This window comes from Desmodus rotundus, chromosome 2 (genome assembly GCF_022682495.2).
Source record: "Desmodus rotundus isolate HL8 chromosome 2, HLdesRot8A.1, whole genome shotgun sequence".
Classification (NCBI taxonomy): Eukaryota; Metazoa; Chordata; class Mammalia; order Chiroptera; family Phyllostomidae; genus Desmodus; species Desmodus rotundus.
Window position 1 is genome coordinate 78,225,839 of NC_071388.1, and position 19,934 is coordinate 78,245,772.

General features: G+C 39.8%; 1 protein-coding gene across 20 annotated transcripts in view; it reads left to right on the forward strand.

The window, feature by feature from the left end:
• Nucleotides 1–19,934, forward strand: part of ABI3BP (ABI family member 3 binding protein) — a 246,227-nt gene that overhangs the window by 199,275 nt on the left and 27,018 nt on the right. For 19 of the 20 annotated variants that reach the window (XM_045193486.2, XM_045193488.2, XM_045193491.2 and 16 more), the window contains 5 exons: nucleotides 6,332–6,403; nucleotides 10,113–10,217; nucleotides 13,116–13,244; nucleotides 13,758–13,826; nucleotides 16,974–17,183. In XM_045193486.2, the coding sequence (XP_045049421.2) occupies nucleotides 6,332–6,403; nucleotides 10,113–10,217; nucleotides 13,116–13,244; nucleotides 13,758–13,826; nucleotides 16,974–17,183 (585 nt within the window). The remainder of the gene's footprint in view (nucleotides 1–6,331; nucleotides 6,404–10,112; nucleotides 10,218–13,115; nucleotides 13,245–13,757; nucleotides 13,827–16,973; nucleotides 17,184–19,934) is intronic. The other variant, XM_045193493.2, reaches the window with a different exon arrangement.

Here is a 19,934-nt window from a genome sequence, read left to right on the forward strand (position 1 = left end):
ATACTTAACAGTGAAAGTTGAAATATTTTTTTCCTAACATCAAGAACACAAGCAAGGATTCCTATTTTTACCACATCTATCAAAAGTAGTAATGGAGTGTGTAGCCAATGCAATAGGACAAGAAAAGAAGTAATTTGTATAAAAATTGGGAATCACACTTGACATTAGTTAGCATCTTATGAAAGGAAAATTTAATAGCTTTCAGGCTATTTGCCAAGGGAATAATGTTTTAAAAAATAGATAAGAAAAAGAATGTTTAAATATATCTTTTCCCCAGCTTATGGATTTACATGAGTTTACCTTTCTTTGATTCTGCTTAGTTTTGATCTGATTTGTTTACAGAAATGCAGGTATTCACATTTAGTTTATTTTCTTCTGTGACTCACTCTTCCACCCATACTCACCTCTAGCCTCCGTTAAGTCTTAATGAGACAGCATTTCTGTGTCACCTAATTCCTTATCCAACTTCTGACCTCTTGCCCAGAATATTTATCTTTACTATCCATCTCACATGCATTTCCTATAATTTTCCTTGCTGAAGTTTTCTGGACCCCAGATACTTTATTTAAAAAATTAGTTGATAAAGAAGCATTGAGGATTTATAGGACTTGTTCTTCATGGTCTTAGGTCTCTTAAGGTTGTACTCTTGGGAGACTAAAGAAGAAAGATTCTAAGGCTTCAAACCTATTCACCTTTGATTACGTGGACCTCTATAAAAATTTGGCAGTGATTTCATAAACCACAGAAATCTTTAAATGATCTTGAGCTAAGTGTCTTATTTCATTACATCATTACAGATATTTATCCTGCTTTATGTGCATTCCATACCTAGATGCATAAATCTTCTCCATCTCAAAGTTAGAAAGTACCAAGAGATCGGGATTTTAGGTAGGCCATTGTTCCAGCATGTCTTTTTTCATGGTTTCTAGAGCTGTGTTCTAGAAACTTAGAACACAGCTTAACTGATGTGTTCTACGTATTATAAGCAACTTGAAATCTGATTTCAGAGATGCAGCAAGCATGCACTAGATAGGGGGGATCACATAACCTCTGCCCACAGGCCAAATCCAGCTCACTCTTTACTTTTGTAAATAAAGAATTCTTTATTTACAAAACATAGCTTGCTTTCACAATGTGGCAGAGTTGAATAGTTGTGACACAGACGTATGGCCCACAAAGCTGAAAATAGTTACTGTCTGACTCTTGACAAAAAGTTTGTTGACCCTATGCTAGACAGTCTCTCAACTTTCTTCTTACAGAAGGCAGCTATGGAATTGTGCAGCTATTATTTCATTTAACCAACATTTATTGAAGGCCCAGTATATGCCAGGTAAAGTAATTTGGAAACCACCTTGGCATAAGTGGTTTGGCATATATGTTCAATATCTGGACCCCAGACTCCCTTCTCTACATCCTAGTAAGCTGTACTTCACTGCCCCTACTTGGAGTGTGCTGGACATCCAGAACCCAGACTCCTGGGTGAGAAATGTGTTTGAGCTGTGGCTAAACTTCCAGTCTGCTGGCTCATCACCCCTGACTTTTTAGCTAGGTGCTAAGATTTGGAGACAAGTGTGAGGAGAGCAATTATCCATATATACTACCACATTTTGGTTATAGGAAATAAAGTCTCTGATGAATTTGAAAACTGGTGTCCTGTTTACTATGTTTCTTGCAAAGTTTCTGTTACCATGGTTAAAAATACCTGAATTGTTATTCATTTTTGACAATAAATTCCTAAGAGGTGAACTGTGTAAATCCAGAAATTTTTGGAGAAACTCACATTAGGCCGTAGAGTTCATGGTGAAGCTCAAGTGTTGGTTCCAACATCCAACTCTGTTGCTTCCAAATCCAACTCTGCACTTTAGAAAATATGTGGATTAATCCTGCCTGAGAGAAAAAGAATTTAGGTCAAAGCCTGGGCCAGAATGGCTGATTATGTGCCAATTCCCAAGGATGCTTTCTCTATAGTCTATCTCTTACTGGCTTCCTCCTTTCCCTCCCATTTCCTTTCAGCTACCTTTGGCCTTCACTTGCTCTCATGTGATTCAGGGAAACAGAAGTTCACTGGTCTCCAGCTCTGTGCTCACATTGCTGCCTAGTTGACATGCAAACCACAGCTAGGTGGAGGCCAGGCCAGAATGGAGTTCAGTTTCCTGTCCCCAGTTCAACATGCTGTCCCTGAGCCCTGGGGCTGCTTTTTGCAGGGCTTTTACCAACATTCTCATCTACCATCAGCTTGTGTCTGTTTTACCGGCTAGGGAAAATCCAGTCTGTCAGCTGACATTTTATTGATTTGGGTATTTATTTTTAAGGATCATAACAGTATGATGCTTCTGTCTCTACACATGCAGAAAGTAAGACAAAATGCTTGGCTTCTGCTGGCTTCTCCCTTAATTAGAAGCCAGGGGAGTTTATATTGATGGTCTTATTCATAAAGTAGTCCTGCAGAATTTTTGGTTCTCTCCTAGATCTGCATTTCACCAGCCGGTGGCTTGGTGGATCTGGTATGTGCCTGGGGTGGGGGCCGCTGTCAGCCTTGTGGTGTGGCTGGATGATGCATGCCCACCGGTCATTGCATTGAGCCCTTACACAGTGGTGGCATTTTCAACCACCCAAAAGACAGAGTATAGGACTCTAGGGCTACCATCACTTAGAGTAACTGTAAGGAATAAAAGAAGGAAGAAAATGACAAGAAAAGACAGTACTCTGTACTAGCCCACTTAGGGCTTAAGAGATAGGCTTAAGAGCCAGACACATGTAGGTTTGAATCCCACCACTTCTAGCTGTGAGGCCGTGGGCAAGTGCTTAATCTGCTCTTGGCCTGGATGTCTTCACTGGTGGTACCTGGGTGGTGTCACCCACGCAGAGGTTTAGAAGGATCAAATCAGGTAATAAACATGAGCGGTGCCTGCTCAGTATTGAATCAAAATACTTTGATTTTTTTAAGGGTAGAAAAATTTGGAGAAAGGCTATGAAGAAGTATACTGCAGGTACACACAGCCTACTAGCCTCCCACAGTATAGAATACATTTTTTTACACTTGAACAATAGTGGTAAATCATATCTCACCAAGCCAGGTTATCCCAGTGACACAGATGAAAGTATTTTCCATTTCCCTATGCTGTGCCCAGAGCAACCGCCCACATGAGTCATTTCCCTGGCCCCCTTACCACTGAGACAGCAGGGCAGAGGAAGGAAAGTAATGATCTGTTTGTTTTCACCATGCCTGTGGGGTTAGCCACAAAATAGTCATTGACCCCAAAAACATTTCTTTTCCTACCACAAATAGGCACCAATTATTCATGGTTCCATATGAACATTCACCATGATTTTATATATTTCTCTTATTCAAGTATCAGAGAATATAGGTTGTAACATTAGGGTTTTTTAGTTAATGTTATCATTGTTATTATAATATTCATTATAATAATGTTAATAATTATAACATTAATGCTAATTATAAGGTTAATTTATATTATAATGCTTATAGTTAATATAATTTCATAAATGAATGGGAATATCATCCAATTTTTGGCAAGCAAAGCTCTCATGGCATATTTAATTTAATGAGATGTGGTTTTGGTTGTGTTTGTCATTGTTGATGTACTAACTAGTATATTAATGAAATGTTCTTATTTTTTTAATAGGTGAATTATTGTAAAATCCTGAAAGTACAAATTCTTCTTTTAGGATGAACCATTATATCTAATGTGATATTTACATTTTAGATTTAAAAATACCTGTTTCTATTCTTTCTTCTTTTTTAAATGTATATTTATTGATTATGCTATTACAGTTTTCCCAATTTTGTCCCCCTTTATCCCCCCTCCACCCTGCACCCCCCAACCCTCCCACCTCCTTAGTTCATGTCTATGGGTTGTACATATAAGTTCTATGAGTTCTCTGTTTCCTATACCATTTTTGACCTCTCCCCGTCTATTTAATACCTATCAATTATGCTTCTTCTTCCCCGTATCTTTTCCCCCCGTTCCTCCCTTCGGCCTCCCCACTGAAAACCCTCCATATGATGTCCATTTCTCTGATTCTGTTCCTGTTCTAGTTGTTTGCTTAGTTTTTGTTTTTATTGTTTTTCTTTTTTTTATTTTTTTAGGTTCATTTTTTGAGAGTTGTGAGTTTGTTGTCATTTTACTGTTCATATTTTTTATCTTCCTTTTCTTAAATAAGTCCCTTTAACATTTCATAATAATAAGGGCTTGGTGATGATGAACTCCTTTAACTTGAACTTATCTGGGAAGCACTTTCTCTGCCCTTCCATTCTAAATGACAGCTTTGCTAGATAAAGTAATCTTGGATGTAGGTCCTTGCCTTTCATGATTTCAAATACTTCTTTCCAGCCCCTTCTTGCCTATAAATTTTCTTTTGAGAAATCAGCTGATAGCCTTATGGGCACTCCTTTGTAAGTAACTCTTTCCTTTCCTCTTGCTGCTTTTAAGATTCTCTCTTTGTCTTTAATCTTGTGTAACTTAATGATGATGTGCCTTGGTGTGTTCCTCTTTGGGTCCAACGTCTTTGGGCTTTTCTGGGCTTCCTGGACTTTCTGAAAGTCTATTTCCTTCGCCAGACTGGGGAATTTTTCCTTCATTACTTGTTCAAATAAGTTTTCAATTTCTTGCTCTTGTTCTTCTCCTTCTGGCACCCCTAGCATTCAGATATTGGAACATTTCAGGCTGTCCCAGAGGTTTGTAAGCCTCTCTTCATTTTTCTGAATTCTTGTTTCTTCATTTTGTTCTGGTTGGATGTTTATTTCTTCCTTTTGTTCCAAATTGTTGATTTGAGTCCTGGTTTCCTTCTTGTCACTGTTGGTTCCCTTTTGGTCATTTTGGGTATGTTTCATTTATTCTTTCATTTTTTGACCAAACTCAATCAATTCTGTGAGCATTTTGATTACCAAGGCTTTAAATTCTCCATCAGATAGGTTGGCTATCTCCTCCTTGCTTAGCTCTCTTTCTGAGGTTTTGCTCTGTTCTTTCATTTTGGCCATGTTTCTTTGTTCGGGACCCCTGTTAAGTTGTAAGGACCAGGGTATTAGGTATTAGGTATTCACCCAGGCAAGACAACCCTCTTTGCTGCGCTGTGGCACTGCCTGTGGGGGAGGCACCAGAATGGAACAATGCAGCTCCCCTGCTTGTCTCTAGCCCACTTCTCAACAAACTCTCCTGTGAGATGGGTAGTTTCTCCAACCAAGGCAACTACTGTAGTCCACAGCAAGCTCTGAGTCTGTTTCCCCTTAAGTCAGCCCCTCCCTCACAGGTTACTGCCTCAACAAGAGTTCTGTCCATCCGCTGCCTTACCGGTCTGGTTGTTCTGTTTTTACCGTTTCTTTATTTCCGTGGTTGTCAGAGTTCCATGCAGTTTTATTTTCTGGCACTTCTGGTTGTTTATTGATTTCAGATTGGTTGTTATTCTCCTTTTGGTTGTGCGAGGAAGCAAAGAGTTTCTACCTATGCCTCCGACTTGGCCAAAACTCCTTGATTTTTTCTTAATGAAGATTGTCAGCCATGTCAGGGAAGGTTATTTCATAATGTGAAAGAATAATAATAATAATAATAATAATAATAATAATAGTAATAGTAACAACAGGATGAAACCTGAATTGGTGTTCTCAACCATTAGGGTAGCTGCCCGAACTCCAGGCATGGGTATTTAGGTGAATGGCTGAGTAATAACCACCAGACTGTGTTGGAAAAATTTAGGAGATAAAATATCACACAAAGTAATTTTCAGGTTAGTTTCTTTCAAATTGCTATTTGGCCTTCTAGGCCTGCCCAGGATTAATCTACAAATCTCAAATGTACAGATCTAGTTTGTGGCCTAACCAGTATGAGAGCCAAGGCCTCTCTGGAATATTTTAAAAGTCAATTCATTACGTATAAACCCAAACACATTGGAGTTTTAGGGGTTTTTTTAATGGGAGTAAAGGGATTGGATGAAAATTTTCAAAACCACAAAATGTTCCCATGAATAAGGAAAAAGAATGGCCAGGCACTGCGGGTGAACCTCCTGCTGAGGCAGTACCACCTGGGAAGGCAGTGCAGGCAACATGGAAAATTAAGATAAAAACCACAATCCACAATCAAACATTAACTCTTCAGGGAAAATATCACAACCAATGAAGGTGGCCCTTTGAAATTTTTCTATTTGCATTTGGGAGAAGCTAATTAATATGTCTGGGCACAAAATCACCAGTGTCCCTGCTCTATAAAAAAAAAAATGCGCATTATCACTGATGATTCCATCAAGTTTCCATGAATAAGAACATATAGCACATTTTTGCTATATGCTTATGCCCTTTACTTATCTCTGCTCATAGGGGTCAAGGAAATACCATCGAGTGCTGATAGAAATATGTCCGAGAGCTTTACCCACTTCACAAAGAAACCAGGTAAGGGAAAGAATGCTGACTCCTTCACTCAGCTCCGGGCTGCAGCGTGGGCAGTAACGGCAGCACCGTTGGTCGCAGCAACAGCAGCATCTACATGACCCAAAGCATCGGAGCCATGCTAACAGGACGTGGGAATGGCTAGGAAAGCATTCCCAAATCTTATATTTGGGAGAAGGAAAAGTGCTCTGTCCACAATTAAACATTAATAAGAACCTCTAATGGGGTACCAATTGAATAATTCCTTTGCTTAATGTTCCAGTGGGCCACAATACACAAATGCTGATGAGTCACTGTGGGTTCTAGCCTTCATCATGTTCAAGTTGTACTCTTGTGTGATTTGTTACAATATTCTTTTGCCTGAAATGACTTATGTTTCTAATTGACAAATATGCTGTATATTTTAGGCCAAAGTTATGTAATAGCTGGTTACTTAGAATACCTGCACTGAGTAAGAACTCTGTGCTTTTTGAGAAGATACTGCGAAACCTACTGTGGTGTACGAATGTCTGGACTACAGATCTCTGTTCTATGAGCACCATGTACTCCCCCCACACACACACTTCCTCCTCTCTAAGAAGCACTTAAAGCCACGGGGCATTTTCCTATATTGTCAGTTATACACGATGATTTTTAAGTCAACATTATTATGCCTAGAAAGAAATGAATTTTTAAGTATATTTTATTGATTAGGCTATTACAGTTGTCCTAATATTTTCCCCTTTGCCCCCCTCTGCCTGGTACCCTCCTTCCCTCCAGCAATCCCCCCTTTTAGTTCATGTCCATGGGTCATGCATATGAGTTCTTTGGCTTCTTAATTACCTATACTGTTCTTAACATGCCCCTATTTTGTACCTACCAATTATGCTTCTTAATCCCTGTACCTCTTTCCCCATCTTCCCCCCTCCCCCTCCCTACTGATAACCCTCCATGTGATCTCCATTTCTATGATTCTGTTCCAGTTCTAGTTGCTTCCTTAGTTTGTTTTTGTTTTTGTTGTTTTTTGGTTCAGTTGTTGATAGTTGTGACTTTGTCGTCATTTTACTGTTCATAGTTTTGATCTTTTTCTTAAGTAAGTCCCTTTAACATTCATATAATAAGGGCTTGGTGATGATGAACTCCTTTAGCTTTACCTTGTCTGGGAAGCATTTTATCTGCCCTTGAATTCTAAGTGACAGCTTTGCTGGATAGAGTCATCTTGGTTGTATTGTAGGTCCTTTTCATCACTTTGAATACTTCTTCCCAGTCCCTTCTTGCCTGCAAAGTTTCTTTTGAGAAATTAGCTCATAGTTTTATGGGAACTCCTTTGTAAATAACTCTCTTCTTGTCTCTTGCTGCTTTTAAGATTCTCTCTTTGTCTTTAACCTTTGACATTTTAATTATGATGTGTGTTGGTGTGGCCCTCTATGGGTCCAAATTATTTGGGACTCTCTGTGTTTCCTGGACTTGTATGTCTATTTCCTTCACCAAGTAGGGAAGTTTTCTTTCATTATTCTTTCAAATAAGTGGTTAATTTCTTGCTCTTCTTCTCCTTCTGGCATTCCTATGATTCAGATGTTGGCATGTTTGTAGATGTCCCAAAGTCTTCTTATTCTCTCCTCAGTATTTTTTTTTAATTCTTGTTTCTTTATTCTATATTGGTTAACTGTTTATTTCTTCTTTATGTTCCAAATTGTTTACTTGAACCCTGACTTCCTTCCCTTCACTGTTGGTTCCCTGTGGATTTTTCTTTATCTCACTTAGTGTGTTCTTCCCTTATGTGTTTGCCATACTTAATGAGATCTCTGAGCACCCTTATCACCAGTGTTTTGAACTCTGCGTCTGACAGGTTGTTTATCTCCATTTCATTTAATTATTTTTCTGGAGTTTTGATCTGCTTTTTCATTTGGGCCATATTTCTTTGCCTCCTTAATTTGGCAGCCTCCTTGTGATTGTTTCTGTGTATTAGGTAGAGCTGCTTTGACTCCCTACTTGGTGCACCTGTTACATTGTAAGGGGCAGAGCCTTAGGTATTTGCCAGGGTGGGACAACCCACTTCCCCACTTTGTGGCACTGTATGTGGGGGAGGGATTGGAGATGGAACAATGATGCTTGCTCAGCTCTTGACCCATTATCAGTCACTTCCCTCACTTCTCGTATGCAATTGGTGACCTTCTAGCTGCTGCCCTGGTGCTGAATCCCAGAGGCGGTGGGTTTCTGCACATTCTAGGACCATGTGGGTCCTTTAAATTGACTCTCCTGAGAGACAAGCAGTTTCTTCCACCACCCCAACCCCCACTGGTTTTACAGCCAGAAGTTATAAGGCTTTATTTTCCTGGTGCTGGAACACTGGGCTACGCAGTCTGGCCTGGGGCTGGAAGCACTTGCTCCCCAGGTGCCCCCCGGTTTTTATCCACCACACATGAATGTGGGACTGCATGTCCCACTGGCCCCGCTGCTGCCGCTTTGCCACGGCCACACCACATCCTCTCTGCCCCAGCTCCTCGTCTCTGCCCCTCCTACCCATCTGGATGAATATTTCTTCTTTGTTGTTGTTGTACTTCCATACAGTTTGATTTTCTGGCAAATCTAGTTGTTTTTCATTTTGAAGTTAGTTGTGATCCTTCTTAAAGTTGTGCGAGGAGGCAAAGCATGTCTACCTATGCCTCCATCTTGGCCAGAAGTTCAAGATGAATTTTTAAGCTGTAACACAGATTTAAAAGAAAATTTGGGTTAAGGTAAACTGCTCCAGGCATCTCTAGCCAGCCTTTGTGCAAAGTAGACACTTTGTGCAAATTTTTAAATATTACCTCTTCCCTCCATCTTTTAGGTAAACTATTTACAAAAATGTACCCGTCCTCTGGGCTGGCAACTTTGCACCAGGGCTCATGAGTGGTAGCAGAGTGAGTGTTAAACTTTGGCTCCCACTTACACACCTTTGGCCAGGTGCCCTTGTATGGTGTACAGCCATTCACAATGACCCTGCTTTCTATGAGCACCAGCTTATAGCTTCTGCCATCAGAGCTCCTTTGCTGTGAGTTCTCAAAGTGTTTGTTTAATTATAATTACACAATAGATTTGGGGATGGGCAGATCACCTATTAAAGGGGAAATTATGCACTAACAATTTCAAGCTAAATGGTGTAAGAATTGTAGTCTTAAAATCAAACACTATTTGAGGCAATGAAGCTCAGAAATGCTACTGTTGAGACTATATGGCAGGGGTGTCAAACTCATTTTCACCAGGGGCCACATCAGCCTCGTGGTTGCCTTCAAAGGGCTGCATGTAATTTTAAGACTGTACAAATGTAACTACTCCTTAACAGTTAAGTGAGAGCTCAGTGCTGCTGCTGGGTAGAAACAAGGTGCTGGGCCGGATAAAACATGGTGGAGGGCCGGATTTGGTCCGTGGGCCTCGTGTTTGCCACTTGTGCTCTATGGGAAGCTAAAGATGTTGCACTCTCTACACCTGTACAGCCTTTCAAAAGGCAAATATACCCATACATTTTTATCTGTAACTAGAGGAGTTTTTTTCTTATACTAATGTGTTTCACTATCCCTTGGTCCTTTACAATTATTACTTTAGAAGAATATCAGAAATTACTCAAGCACTTTTCTGTAGAATCAATTCTCTGTCATTCAATTACTACTTATCAAATGTTGTATTTTTTTAAACCTGTCATTTTCACAGCGTGAATCCTTATGACAGCTTTATCTGTATTATAATCTCTCAGCCACTATTCCAGGCACTCGCAGGCCGCCCTGGCCACTTAGGCCTACGCCCCCACGAAGAAAACCTTTACCACCAAACAATGTCACTGGAAAGCCAGGAAGCTCAGGTATGTCAGTCATCCACACTCCTTCTCCCTCCATGATTTCAGTTTCACTATCCAACCACAAGCCCTTCTCGGTATACTAACTCAGGCAATGGACAAGCCCCCGGTGTGTGGGATACATGCCCGTGTTGGCCCTGAAGGTGGGATGTTGTGAATGGCTTTGGGCACTCATAGCTTGATTCTGGGTGGGTGGGTTGAATGGAACCACCCTTGAGCATCCAAGCCAGTGTGTCTGCTTGGAGCGAAGATAGAAGCCAACTCAGCCCCTTCCAGAAGTGGATTATTTGGGGCAAGATGTTATATTGGGTTGGCCAAAAATTCTGTTTAGTTTTTTCTGTAAAATAAAAGACACATTATTCATTTCCACCAGTAACTTTATTGACTTGAGTATTTTGAGTATGTCGGCTATCTCCCACTGTTGGCTGCTAGTGGGTAGAGGCCACAGGTGATGCTAAACATCTTCCAATGCATAAGACAGCCCCACAGCAGAGAATTATTTGCCCAAAATTATTTGCCCAAATATCAATTATTTAAGCAAGAAACTTTGCAAACCACTTTTGACACATTCGATCAGTCACAGAACCTTCTCCATATACTCCACAAATTCTTTTTTGCATTTCAGTTGCATTATTACCTTTCTTGAAATAACAAAGCACAATACACTTAAAACGTTGTGTATCTTCTTCCATCTTCAATATTAAAATGGCTGCACAAAAATCCACCAATTTTGATAATTGTTTTAAATGCAGGCTGATAATGACAGTTGTCACAATGCAGTTTAACAAAATTGTTTCAAATGAAGTTAAAGGCAACTAAGCAGCACTACTAGAGCCATCTTAAGGAAAAAACCAAACCAACTTTTTGGCCAACCCAATACATTGCCATCCCACCAGGTGTAATAAAGTGTGATGCCCTGTCATCAGTGTATTTTCTGACATGAAAGCTTCTACATCTCACTGAAGCTCTCCTGTCTACCATCCTTTCTGCTGGCCCCAGCATTGTGGGAGCAGGGGAAAGACTAGGGACTAAAATATTCGTAGCTCTATGCCATGCAACAAGACGGGAATACATTTTAGAAGTCAAGCTGCCTCTCACTCTGTGCTTTGGCATGTATTTTCTCCTTCCCATAGAACGACCCCTCCCAGTCACCTGCCTGTTCTAATTCCCAAAAGTAGTCTTAGCATTTCTTCTCTGTTCAATTTGACCTTGATACCTACCTCTGTTAGAACAAAGAGCAAGTTTTTTTACACCTGTTTGAGTACTTTTCTTCTCCTACTAGACTAGGAATTTTGTGGGGACAGAGTCCCTGGTACATTTTCTCTCTAAATTCCTGGAACCAAATCCAGTGCTTGGCACCTAGAGGACATTTTATAAGGTATCACTGGCTGAATAGATGAAAGAAATTAAGAATCAGTGAAAAGTAACCTGGTTTGGAGCAAAGCTTTACCGCATTTCTCCTAAGGGCCCTTCACTGGACTTGCCAACAAATCACAGCATGTCCCCCATCCCCTGTCCCTCTTTCCCCCATTTCTACTTCCTAAATATTCTGTAGGTGGGATCAGGACTACAGTGTTAAATAGACAGCCACGAATGATGGAAGTGTTCATGGTTTATGTGAAAGGGAATGGCTGTCACTCTTTTCATGGGGTAAGAGGGTGTAGTGGTGGGGAAGCTTTTCTGATGTGTCACCTGCACAGCCAACTCCGGGTCACTTTTCCCATCAGCTGAAGGAGGACTCAGTTGCTTGTGCATGTTTCCAGTGCCTGCCCAAGGCAAGGCCCGGGGACATGACTCTAAAGAGGACATCTTGTTTTCCTCATTGATTGTGACCTGGGTCAAACTGGATAAGCTGCAGACTGGAAGTGGGCCTGAGTGCCCCCCATAGAAAACTTGGGAGCCCATGGCCTTGACCTCTGTCACATGAGACCCTTGTTCTCCCTCATCAGTAAGCGTGGCTCTGGTACAACCTGCCCCACCTGAGGAAGAACCACAATCACATTCCACTTCTGAGGTTAACTCTGATTCCCCACCCTACCCCCTTCTTGCTAGCCACCTCTCACTCAGAGGAAGTGGCTACATGGAGGAGCCAAACACAAGAAGGGCAGTGGACAATTTTGGCCTGATTACGGAAAGTGCATCCTGAAATCAGGAATCAACAAAATGTTCTGGGGCCCCCTGAGCATGCATCCTCTCTCACGTGTGCCTGTGAGCACTCCGAGGCTGCCGTGCGGCAACCGGCCCTCACCTGCCCAGGTGCCTTAGACTCCTCTCTCCTCCCTCTGCCACCAGCCTTGCATCCTAACCATTCATTCTCTTCTCATCTGATCTGGTTGCTTCTCTGTTGAAAATCTTTCAATGGCTCCTTGCTGCCTAAAAATAATGTCCAAATCCGTGGTGTACACAGTTCTTCCTGATCTGCCCTTCCCTGCCCCTCCACTCTCAGCTCGCATGGCACCCAGCAGCCCTGCTGGCTCTCACCCGTTCAAATTAAAAATACCAAATGGTTACATGCTTCCCTGACTTGGTTCTTCTTGCAACCTCTGATTAGAATACAGCTCTCATACCCAGCTACTGATCACTTCGCTTTACTGTCTCATCCTCTGTGAAGGCACTTTCCCCTGCCCCCCCCCCACAAAACCCTTCATCTTTCCCCATAGACATTACTATTCCCTCTCGTTGCCCTCTCTGTGACCTTAGCCAGTTCTCTCATAATATCTGTAATGATTCAGTATATCTGGTTCACACATCTCTCTCGATCAAGGATACCAGGCCTTTTCTCTTCAAGCCTGGCATATAGCGCCAAGCTACATGGTAAGTGCTTAATAAGTATTTATTGAACAAAAGAATGGGGAACTTGGCAGTGCTCCTGTAAAGCCTGACTGCTTTGTCTCGACATTTCAGGAATCATTTCATCAGGCCTAGGAACGTCCCCACCCTCGAAGGCAGCACTCAGGCCTACTGGGGCCCCCTCTGAGAGAACAGACGTAGATAAAAAGCAACCAACCGCTCCAGCCTCAGGAGAAGATCTTGGTTAGTATGTCAGTCACTTGCCACTAAGCTTAGCTACAAAGTACTAAAAGATTTAAAATTATGGAGAAAAGACTCTCAGCTCTGGGTCTTCTGTTTTACTCAATTTTATGATTAATATGAGTCTTTAATTTAAAAATACTTATTTTTAATGTTTTGTATAGGATATGTTCCTTCCCTTCACAGAGAGGAACATGCCTAAGCTTTTTAGGAAAGTCTTCCTGAAAAGATCTAGATTCCCAATGCTTCTTACTAAATCACGTCATTACTAATTACACATACCTTATTTTACTAATAACTATTACTTAGGTGTAATCTTTAAAGCATTATTTGGTACACGTCAGAGCACCTACAGCAGGACACAAATTGCAGGTAGTATGAATAGTAATAAAAATGAAAATCAAAGGTTGAGCAATTGACTAGGAGACATATTAAATACTTACAGTCTTTACTACTTTTCATTGTGTTGTGAAGCTTTACCTTTTGCCAAAACTGTTTATTATGTTCCATTCTCAGATAATTTAAGTGACTTTAGCTCAAGTCCAACAAGAGAAACTGATCCTCTTGGGAAGCCCAGATTCAAAGGTACGTATCATTGGCCCCAAATCTCAATTTTGACAAGGCTATCTTTGGTGGGTGTGTCAGTCAGCTGTTGCTGTCTAATAAACAACCACAAAATCTTGGTGGCATAGTATAAGAAGGATTTACTTCTCGTGTGTGTACAAGTCACCTTCATGATATTAACAAATGGGTGTCAGCTGATCTAGGACGTTCTTGGTCAGGTGGTTCTGATGGGCCTCTTGTGGGTGGGGACAGTTCTGCTCCTCATCTGTTCATTCTGGTGCCTGAGCTGAAGGACCAACAGTGACCCAGGAGAAGCCATTCTCACAAACTCAAGAGAGGGGGAATCCATATATACAACCACATTTTAAGCTCCTCCTAGTGTTATACCTGCCGGTATTCACTGGCCAAAGAAAGTCACCTAGCACAGCTCAGATCAGGAATTGGGGAAGTTTGTTCTTTCATGGATCTAGAGAATATTTTTGAATAGTAATCTAGTCTAACACAGTAGGAGAGACATGATATGATATAGAGCCCAGTATTTCCTTTTGTAATATTTTGTTCTGAAGTATAAAACTTGATAAATTGTAACCTATGCATACACCCATGAAGCCATCGTCACGATCAAGGTAATGAATAGAGTCCCACCTCCAAAGGCTTATAATCCCCCCTCAGTCCTCCCACCCCACCTCTAGTCCCTAGGTAACCACAGACTTGCTATACCGTAAATGAGTATGCATTTTGTGGAATTTTACATAAATGTATGAACTTTTGGTCTGGCTTCTTTTACTGAGTGTAATTATTTGGAAAGCCATCCATGTTGCTGCATGTAATATTAATAGTCCATTCCTTTTTATTACTGACTGGTATTCTATTGTATAGATATATAATAATTTATTTATTAAACCTGTTTGTGCCATTTGGGTAGTCTCTAATTTTTTTTTATTGAATAGATTGCCATTGAAACTACTAGGACCATTCATGCACAAGTCTTTGTGTAGACATATATTTTCATTCCCTCTGGACAAATGCCTATAAGGGGAATGCCTAGACTACATGTGACTTTATAGTTAATATTTTAAGAAAGTTCCAATTTCTGCAGGTCTTTGCCAACACTTGGTAGGGTCAGGCTTTTTCATTTCAGCCATTTTAGTAAGTGTACAGTGGTATCTGATTGTGATTTTACTTTGCATACTCCTAATCTAATGACTAAGAATGCCAAACATCTTTTCACATCCTTATCTGCCACCTGCACATCTTTTCTGGTGTGTTTGTTCAAAATTTTTGTCGACTTCTCTTATGGAGTTGCTTATTTTACTATTGTTGAGTTTTGAGAGTTTTTATATTTTCTGGGTAGAAAATCTTTTCAGATACATGGTTTGCAACATTTTCTCCCATTGTGTGGCTTCTCTTTTTAATGTTAATAAAGTTTGGCTTATTGATTTGGTTTTTTATAGATTACATTTTTGGTGTTGGTTTTGAGAAATCATGGACTAATTAGAGGTCATAACGACCTTCTCTGTTTATTTCCATCAGTTTTTGAATTTCGCATTTAGGTCTATGATCCACATGGAATCAAATTTTGTGTGTGGCACAGGGAATGGATGCAAGCTGGCTTCTCACCATGGGTATCTAGTTTTTCCAGCACCCTTTGTTAATAAAAAAAACTATTCTTCCTCCACTGAATTTACTGTACCTTTGTCAAAATCAAATGTATATATATGTGTGTATATTTCGTGGTTCTCTACTCTGTTCCATTGATCTCCTTGCCCTTACGTCAGTGTCACAGGGTCTGCATTACTATGGGTTTATAACAAGTGCTGGAATCAGGTTGTATTAGTTCTCTAATGTTGGTTTTATTTGTCAAAGTTGTTTTGGTGATTCTGAGTCCTCTAGATTTCTATCTGAATTTTGTGAACAGCTTGTTCATGTCTAAAAAAATAGCCTGCTTAGATTTTTATTAAAATTGGGAAAAATTGACAGCAGTATAATATTAAGTCTTCCTATCTATGAACACAGTATATTTTACCATTTATTTAGGTCTTCAATTTCTCTCACCAGTGTTTTGCAGTTTTCAGTGTATAGAAAATCATAAAAAGTGTTTATATGTTCATTTCCAATAAATAAATAAACAATAGATTTTTGTAAAGTGATCTTGTATCCTGCAGACCTGCAAAACCTTACTTAGTAGAGTTCTTCTAAATCCATTGGATTCTTATAAACAAAATGATAATATCTGAGAGTAAAGTTTACTTCTTCCTTTCCAACTTAGGTGGCTGCTTTCTTGCCTTATTGTACTGAAAACAGCCTCAGTAAAATATTGAATAGATATAGTGACAATGGAGGTCTTTTTCTTGTTCCTGATTTCATGGGAAAAGCATTTGATCTTTCACCGTTAGGTGTTATGTTACCTGTAGGTTTTCATAGACGCCCTTTAGTGGGTTGAGAACATTCCTTTCTCTTCCTACTTTGGTGAGAAATTTGATTTGCATCTTTTTTACATCTTTCACATCTTCACTTCTGACCATGTGGATTATAGTAATAATAACTGCTTTATTGTTCCTGGCTAATGATTCTAATACCTATGAAAGTTCTATGTTGGTTTCAAATGATTTATTTTTCTCCTCATTATGGGTCATAGTTTCCTGGTAATTTCATCTTCTTGGGTTCTGGGTATGTTTTTTATTACTAAAAGATTTTTTGAATTTTGTTCTGAATGCAGTTAAATTACTTGAAACCACTTGATTTTTTTGAGGTTAGCTTTTAACATTTACTGGCTGGGACCAGAACTGTGTTCGGTGTAGGGCCCGTGATTGCCCACCACAGAGGCAAGCCCCTTTTGAGTGTTCATTCCACCCCATGAATTGTGAGGTTTAAACCACACTCAGGGGAAACAAATCAGTTTTGGATATTAGTATACACTAAACTATTTAGAAAAATAAATCTGGAGACAGCTGTACTTGAACAACAATAAGAAGAAGAAGAAACCAACACCATTCATGACATGTGTCCTAGGGACAGGATTTCCACGTGTCTGAACCATCCACATCACTGCTTCACCCATCTGCTTATAATGTGAGACCAAATGTCCTCAAACAACTATACTTATGAGTTCACCTCCCCCAATTTTGCTCAAAAAAAGTGCCAAATGTCAGTGTCCCTCTCTCCTAGGTCCTCATGTGCGGTACATCCCAAAGCCTGACAACAGGCCCTGCTCCATCACCGACTCCGTCAAACGGTTCCCCAAAGAGGAGGCCTTGGAGGGGAACGCCACCAGCCCGCCGCAGAACCCGCCTTCCAACCTCACCGTGGTCACCGTGGAAGGGTGCCCCTCTTTTGTCATCTTGGACTGGGAAAAGCCACTAAATGACACTGTCACTGGTAAGATCATGGCCTAATGACTGTTAGTACTACAGTGGGAAGCTTTGAAAATGTGCTACACTGGGACTGTGGAACACCGAGTCAAGCAACACCCTGGGAGGCCTGTCTCAGGAGCAGCGAGTCCTGGCAGAGCTCTGCTGTCCCGGTGGCACATTATTGTCAAAAGTGTCGTATGATGGGAAAAGGTTGTCTCTGGCTATGAGCTCCCTGTTAACTTAGCAGATATCTCTAAGTTGCATCCCTTCATCTCCTCTTAGAATTCTTTTTTCATAATGTAAAGATACATCTAGTTGTCTCATTACAAAGAAAATTACAGATAACATAGGAAACGTTTCCACTGCTGATATTTAAATCAGTTTTCCTTTCACCAATCCAAGATTTCATTTGCCTTGAAGATGTAGGACATCACGTTAGAATTGGTTAACCTAATAGGTCTAATAATCTAATACAACAATTGCCAACCGGTGTGCAGCAAGCATTTTTAAAGCATGCACTACCTGACTATTTAGTCAGGGGCACCGACCTCTTTTCCCGTTGATGGTCACATTAAGAAACAACAGCCAACACAGCCATAGCCGTCCGCGTGAAAGCCCCGTCTCGAGCCATAAACATATAGGTCATAAAACAGAGTTACACCTTATTGGTCACATTGCATAATAAGGGTAGGTAATTACTGGGGTTTTTTTGTAAATCAATCAAAATTATACCAATTTGTTGTCCAATTGGCAAAAAGTGTATTTTTGGGTGTGCTGCAGAAAATTAGTTTCTATGTGCCATGAGATGAAAAAGGTTGAAAATTGCTGCTAATATATCTAATACATATTCACTTGCCAATTATATCTGATTTAATTTTTTAAGGCAGAAGGATTTTCCTTTCTGGTTCATTGTGTCACATTTTAAAAAATGATTATATAAACTCATAATCTCAAAGTATTCTAATTACTTTTGGAACATTATTATCAAGTGTTTGATGGGCTGCTTGAGACCTTTCACAAGATAATGGATTTACAGTAACAGTTTCCATAGATAAGGACCACATGTCTTCAGCTGTAATATTTCCTACATAGAAATAATTCCATATTTAACCATTCCTCATCTAGTCTGTATTTAAATGTTGGATGATATACCCTAATAGTCTGTTCTATTTTTACCATTTCTGTTATTTTTTAATGGTTTGTTAAATTTCAAATATAATCTTTTACAAACCAGCAGCTCAGATAAAACAGAAATTAATTCTCACATCACCGAAAATGATATGAAAGGAAAGGATTGAGAAAGATAATAAAAAGAGAGGGAAGCATATTCTTTATTCCCCGAGTGGCTTCTGTCAATAATCTTTCCTTTAATGGACAGGCACGTACTCACCTCTAGTGAATACATTCTCATTTAGTTGCTTCTACATGTCCCTTCCACACTGATGTAGAAACAGGCGACCTAAGAAATTGGCGATAGCCTGCTTGGGTCCTCGGGCAGCTTAAAGTTAATTTGGTTACAAGCTATTGCTTTGTGAGGTGCCAACAGTGTGCTGACATGGTTTTAATCCCAGACAGGCTGTGTTCTAAATGTAGAACTTGGGTATATAGCTAACCTCTTTGAACTTCAGTTTCCTTATTTGCAACGATACCCATTGTTAGCAATTTATCCTGAGGATAAAATTAAAGAGAATGAATGTGCAGCCTAAGTTAGCAGCTGTTAAATTAATGTTTGTCAGTAATCGAAGTAGTAGGAAAAGTAAGAATAGTATCACCATTACTGTTTTTAAGTTCTGTTGACCAGAGTGATGTTCCCTAACTTTATAATAAATAATTTTTTCTGTTAAGTGAGTTATCTCGTAATAGGACAATAAAACCCTTTGAAGAAGGGTTTTAGAATAAAAGAATAAAAAGACTAATTATTCAGTGTTAGTTTTTTATAGATTTCCTTATATGTTTACTGTTAATGAAATTATAAACAAGACCCCATATTTGAAAAGAAGAAATATGGGCATAAACCTTCTGAAATAGAATGCATTTACAAATATTCATTCCAAGGTTAATATTCCATTTTTATAATGTTGCTGGGTTTATTGTAAAGCTGTTTTGGCTTTAAGGCTTGGCCTGTCTCTTTCCATCAAGCCATACAGTTTACATTTTTTAAAAAATCAATTTTACTTCCATTTTAATTACTACTGTCTTTTTCTAGTAACTATCCCTCCACAGGTGAGGAAAAGATACAAAATGGACATGTTTGAATTCAGGACCCTCCCCCTCTTTCCCTGTGTTAGAATAGAAAAACAACTGAACTGGAAACAAAAAGAGTTAGGAAACAACAAAACAAAACCCAAAACAGCTGGGAACACTAAGCGTCTGAGGAGGGAATACTGCATGCCAGCCATCGGCTCCTCGCTTTCCCTGCCGCCCACCACTTTTGTGTGTTTCTTCATATCGATGGAGCTGGTCTTGACTGGGCTTTTGTTGTCTGGTTTTTGTTTGATTTTTAAAATCTGCTGTATGATCTTGTCACGTGCGTTAAACTAAACCCCAACCAAGGGCAGAGAAAACCAATGAACAAATTCGTTAATTATATTTCATATTCTGAAACTCTCTTTGGATTAGTCTTGCAAGTTCGTGGAAATGTGCCTTTAAGTGAAATTTATACAGATTTCTGTTCCGAGTTTAAGGACATAGTTTGTTTCTACAAATACAACGATAATTATCAAGGGGGCAACATTTAAGTAGTACATATAAAACTTGTGTAACTGATGTGAGAAGT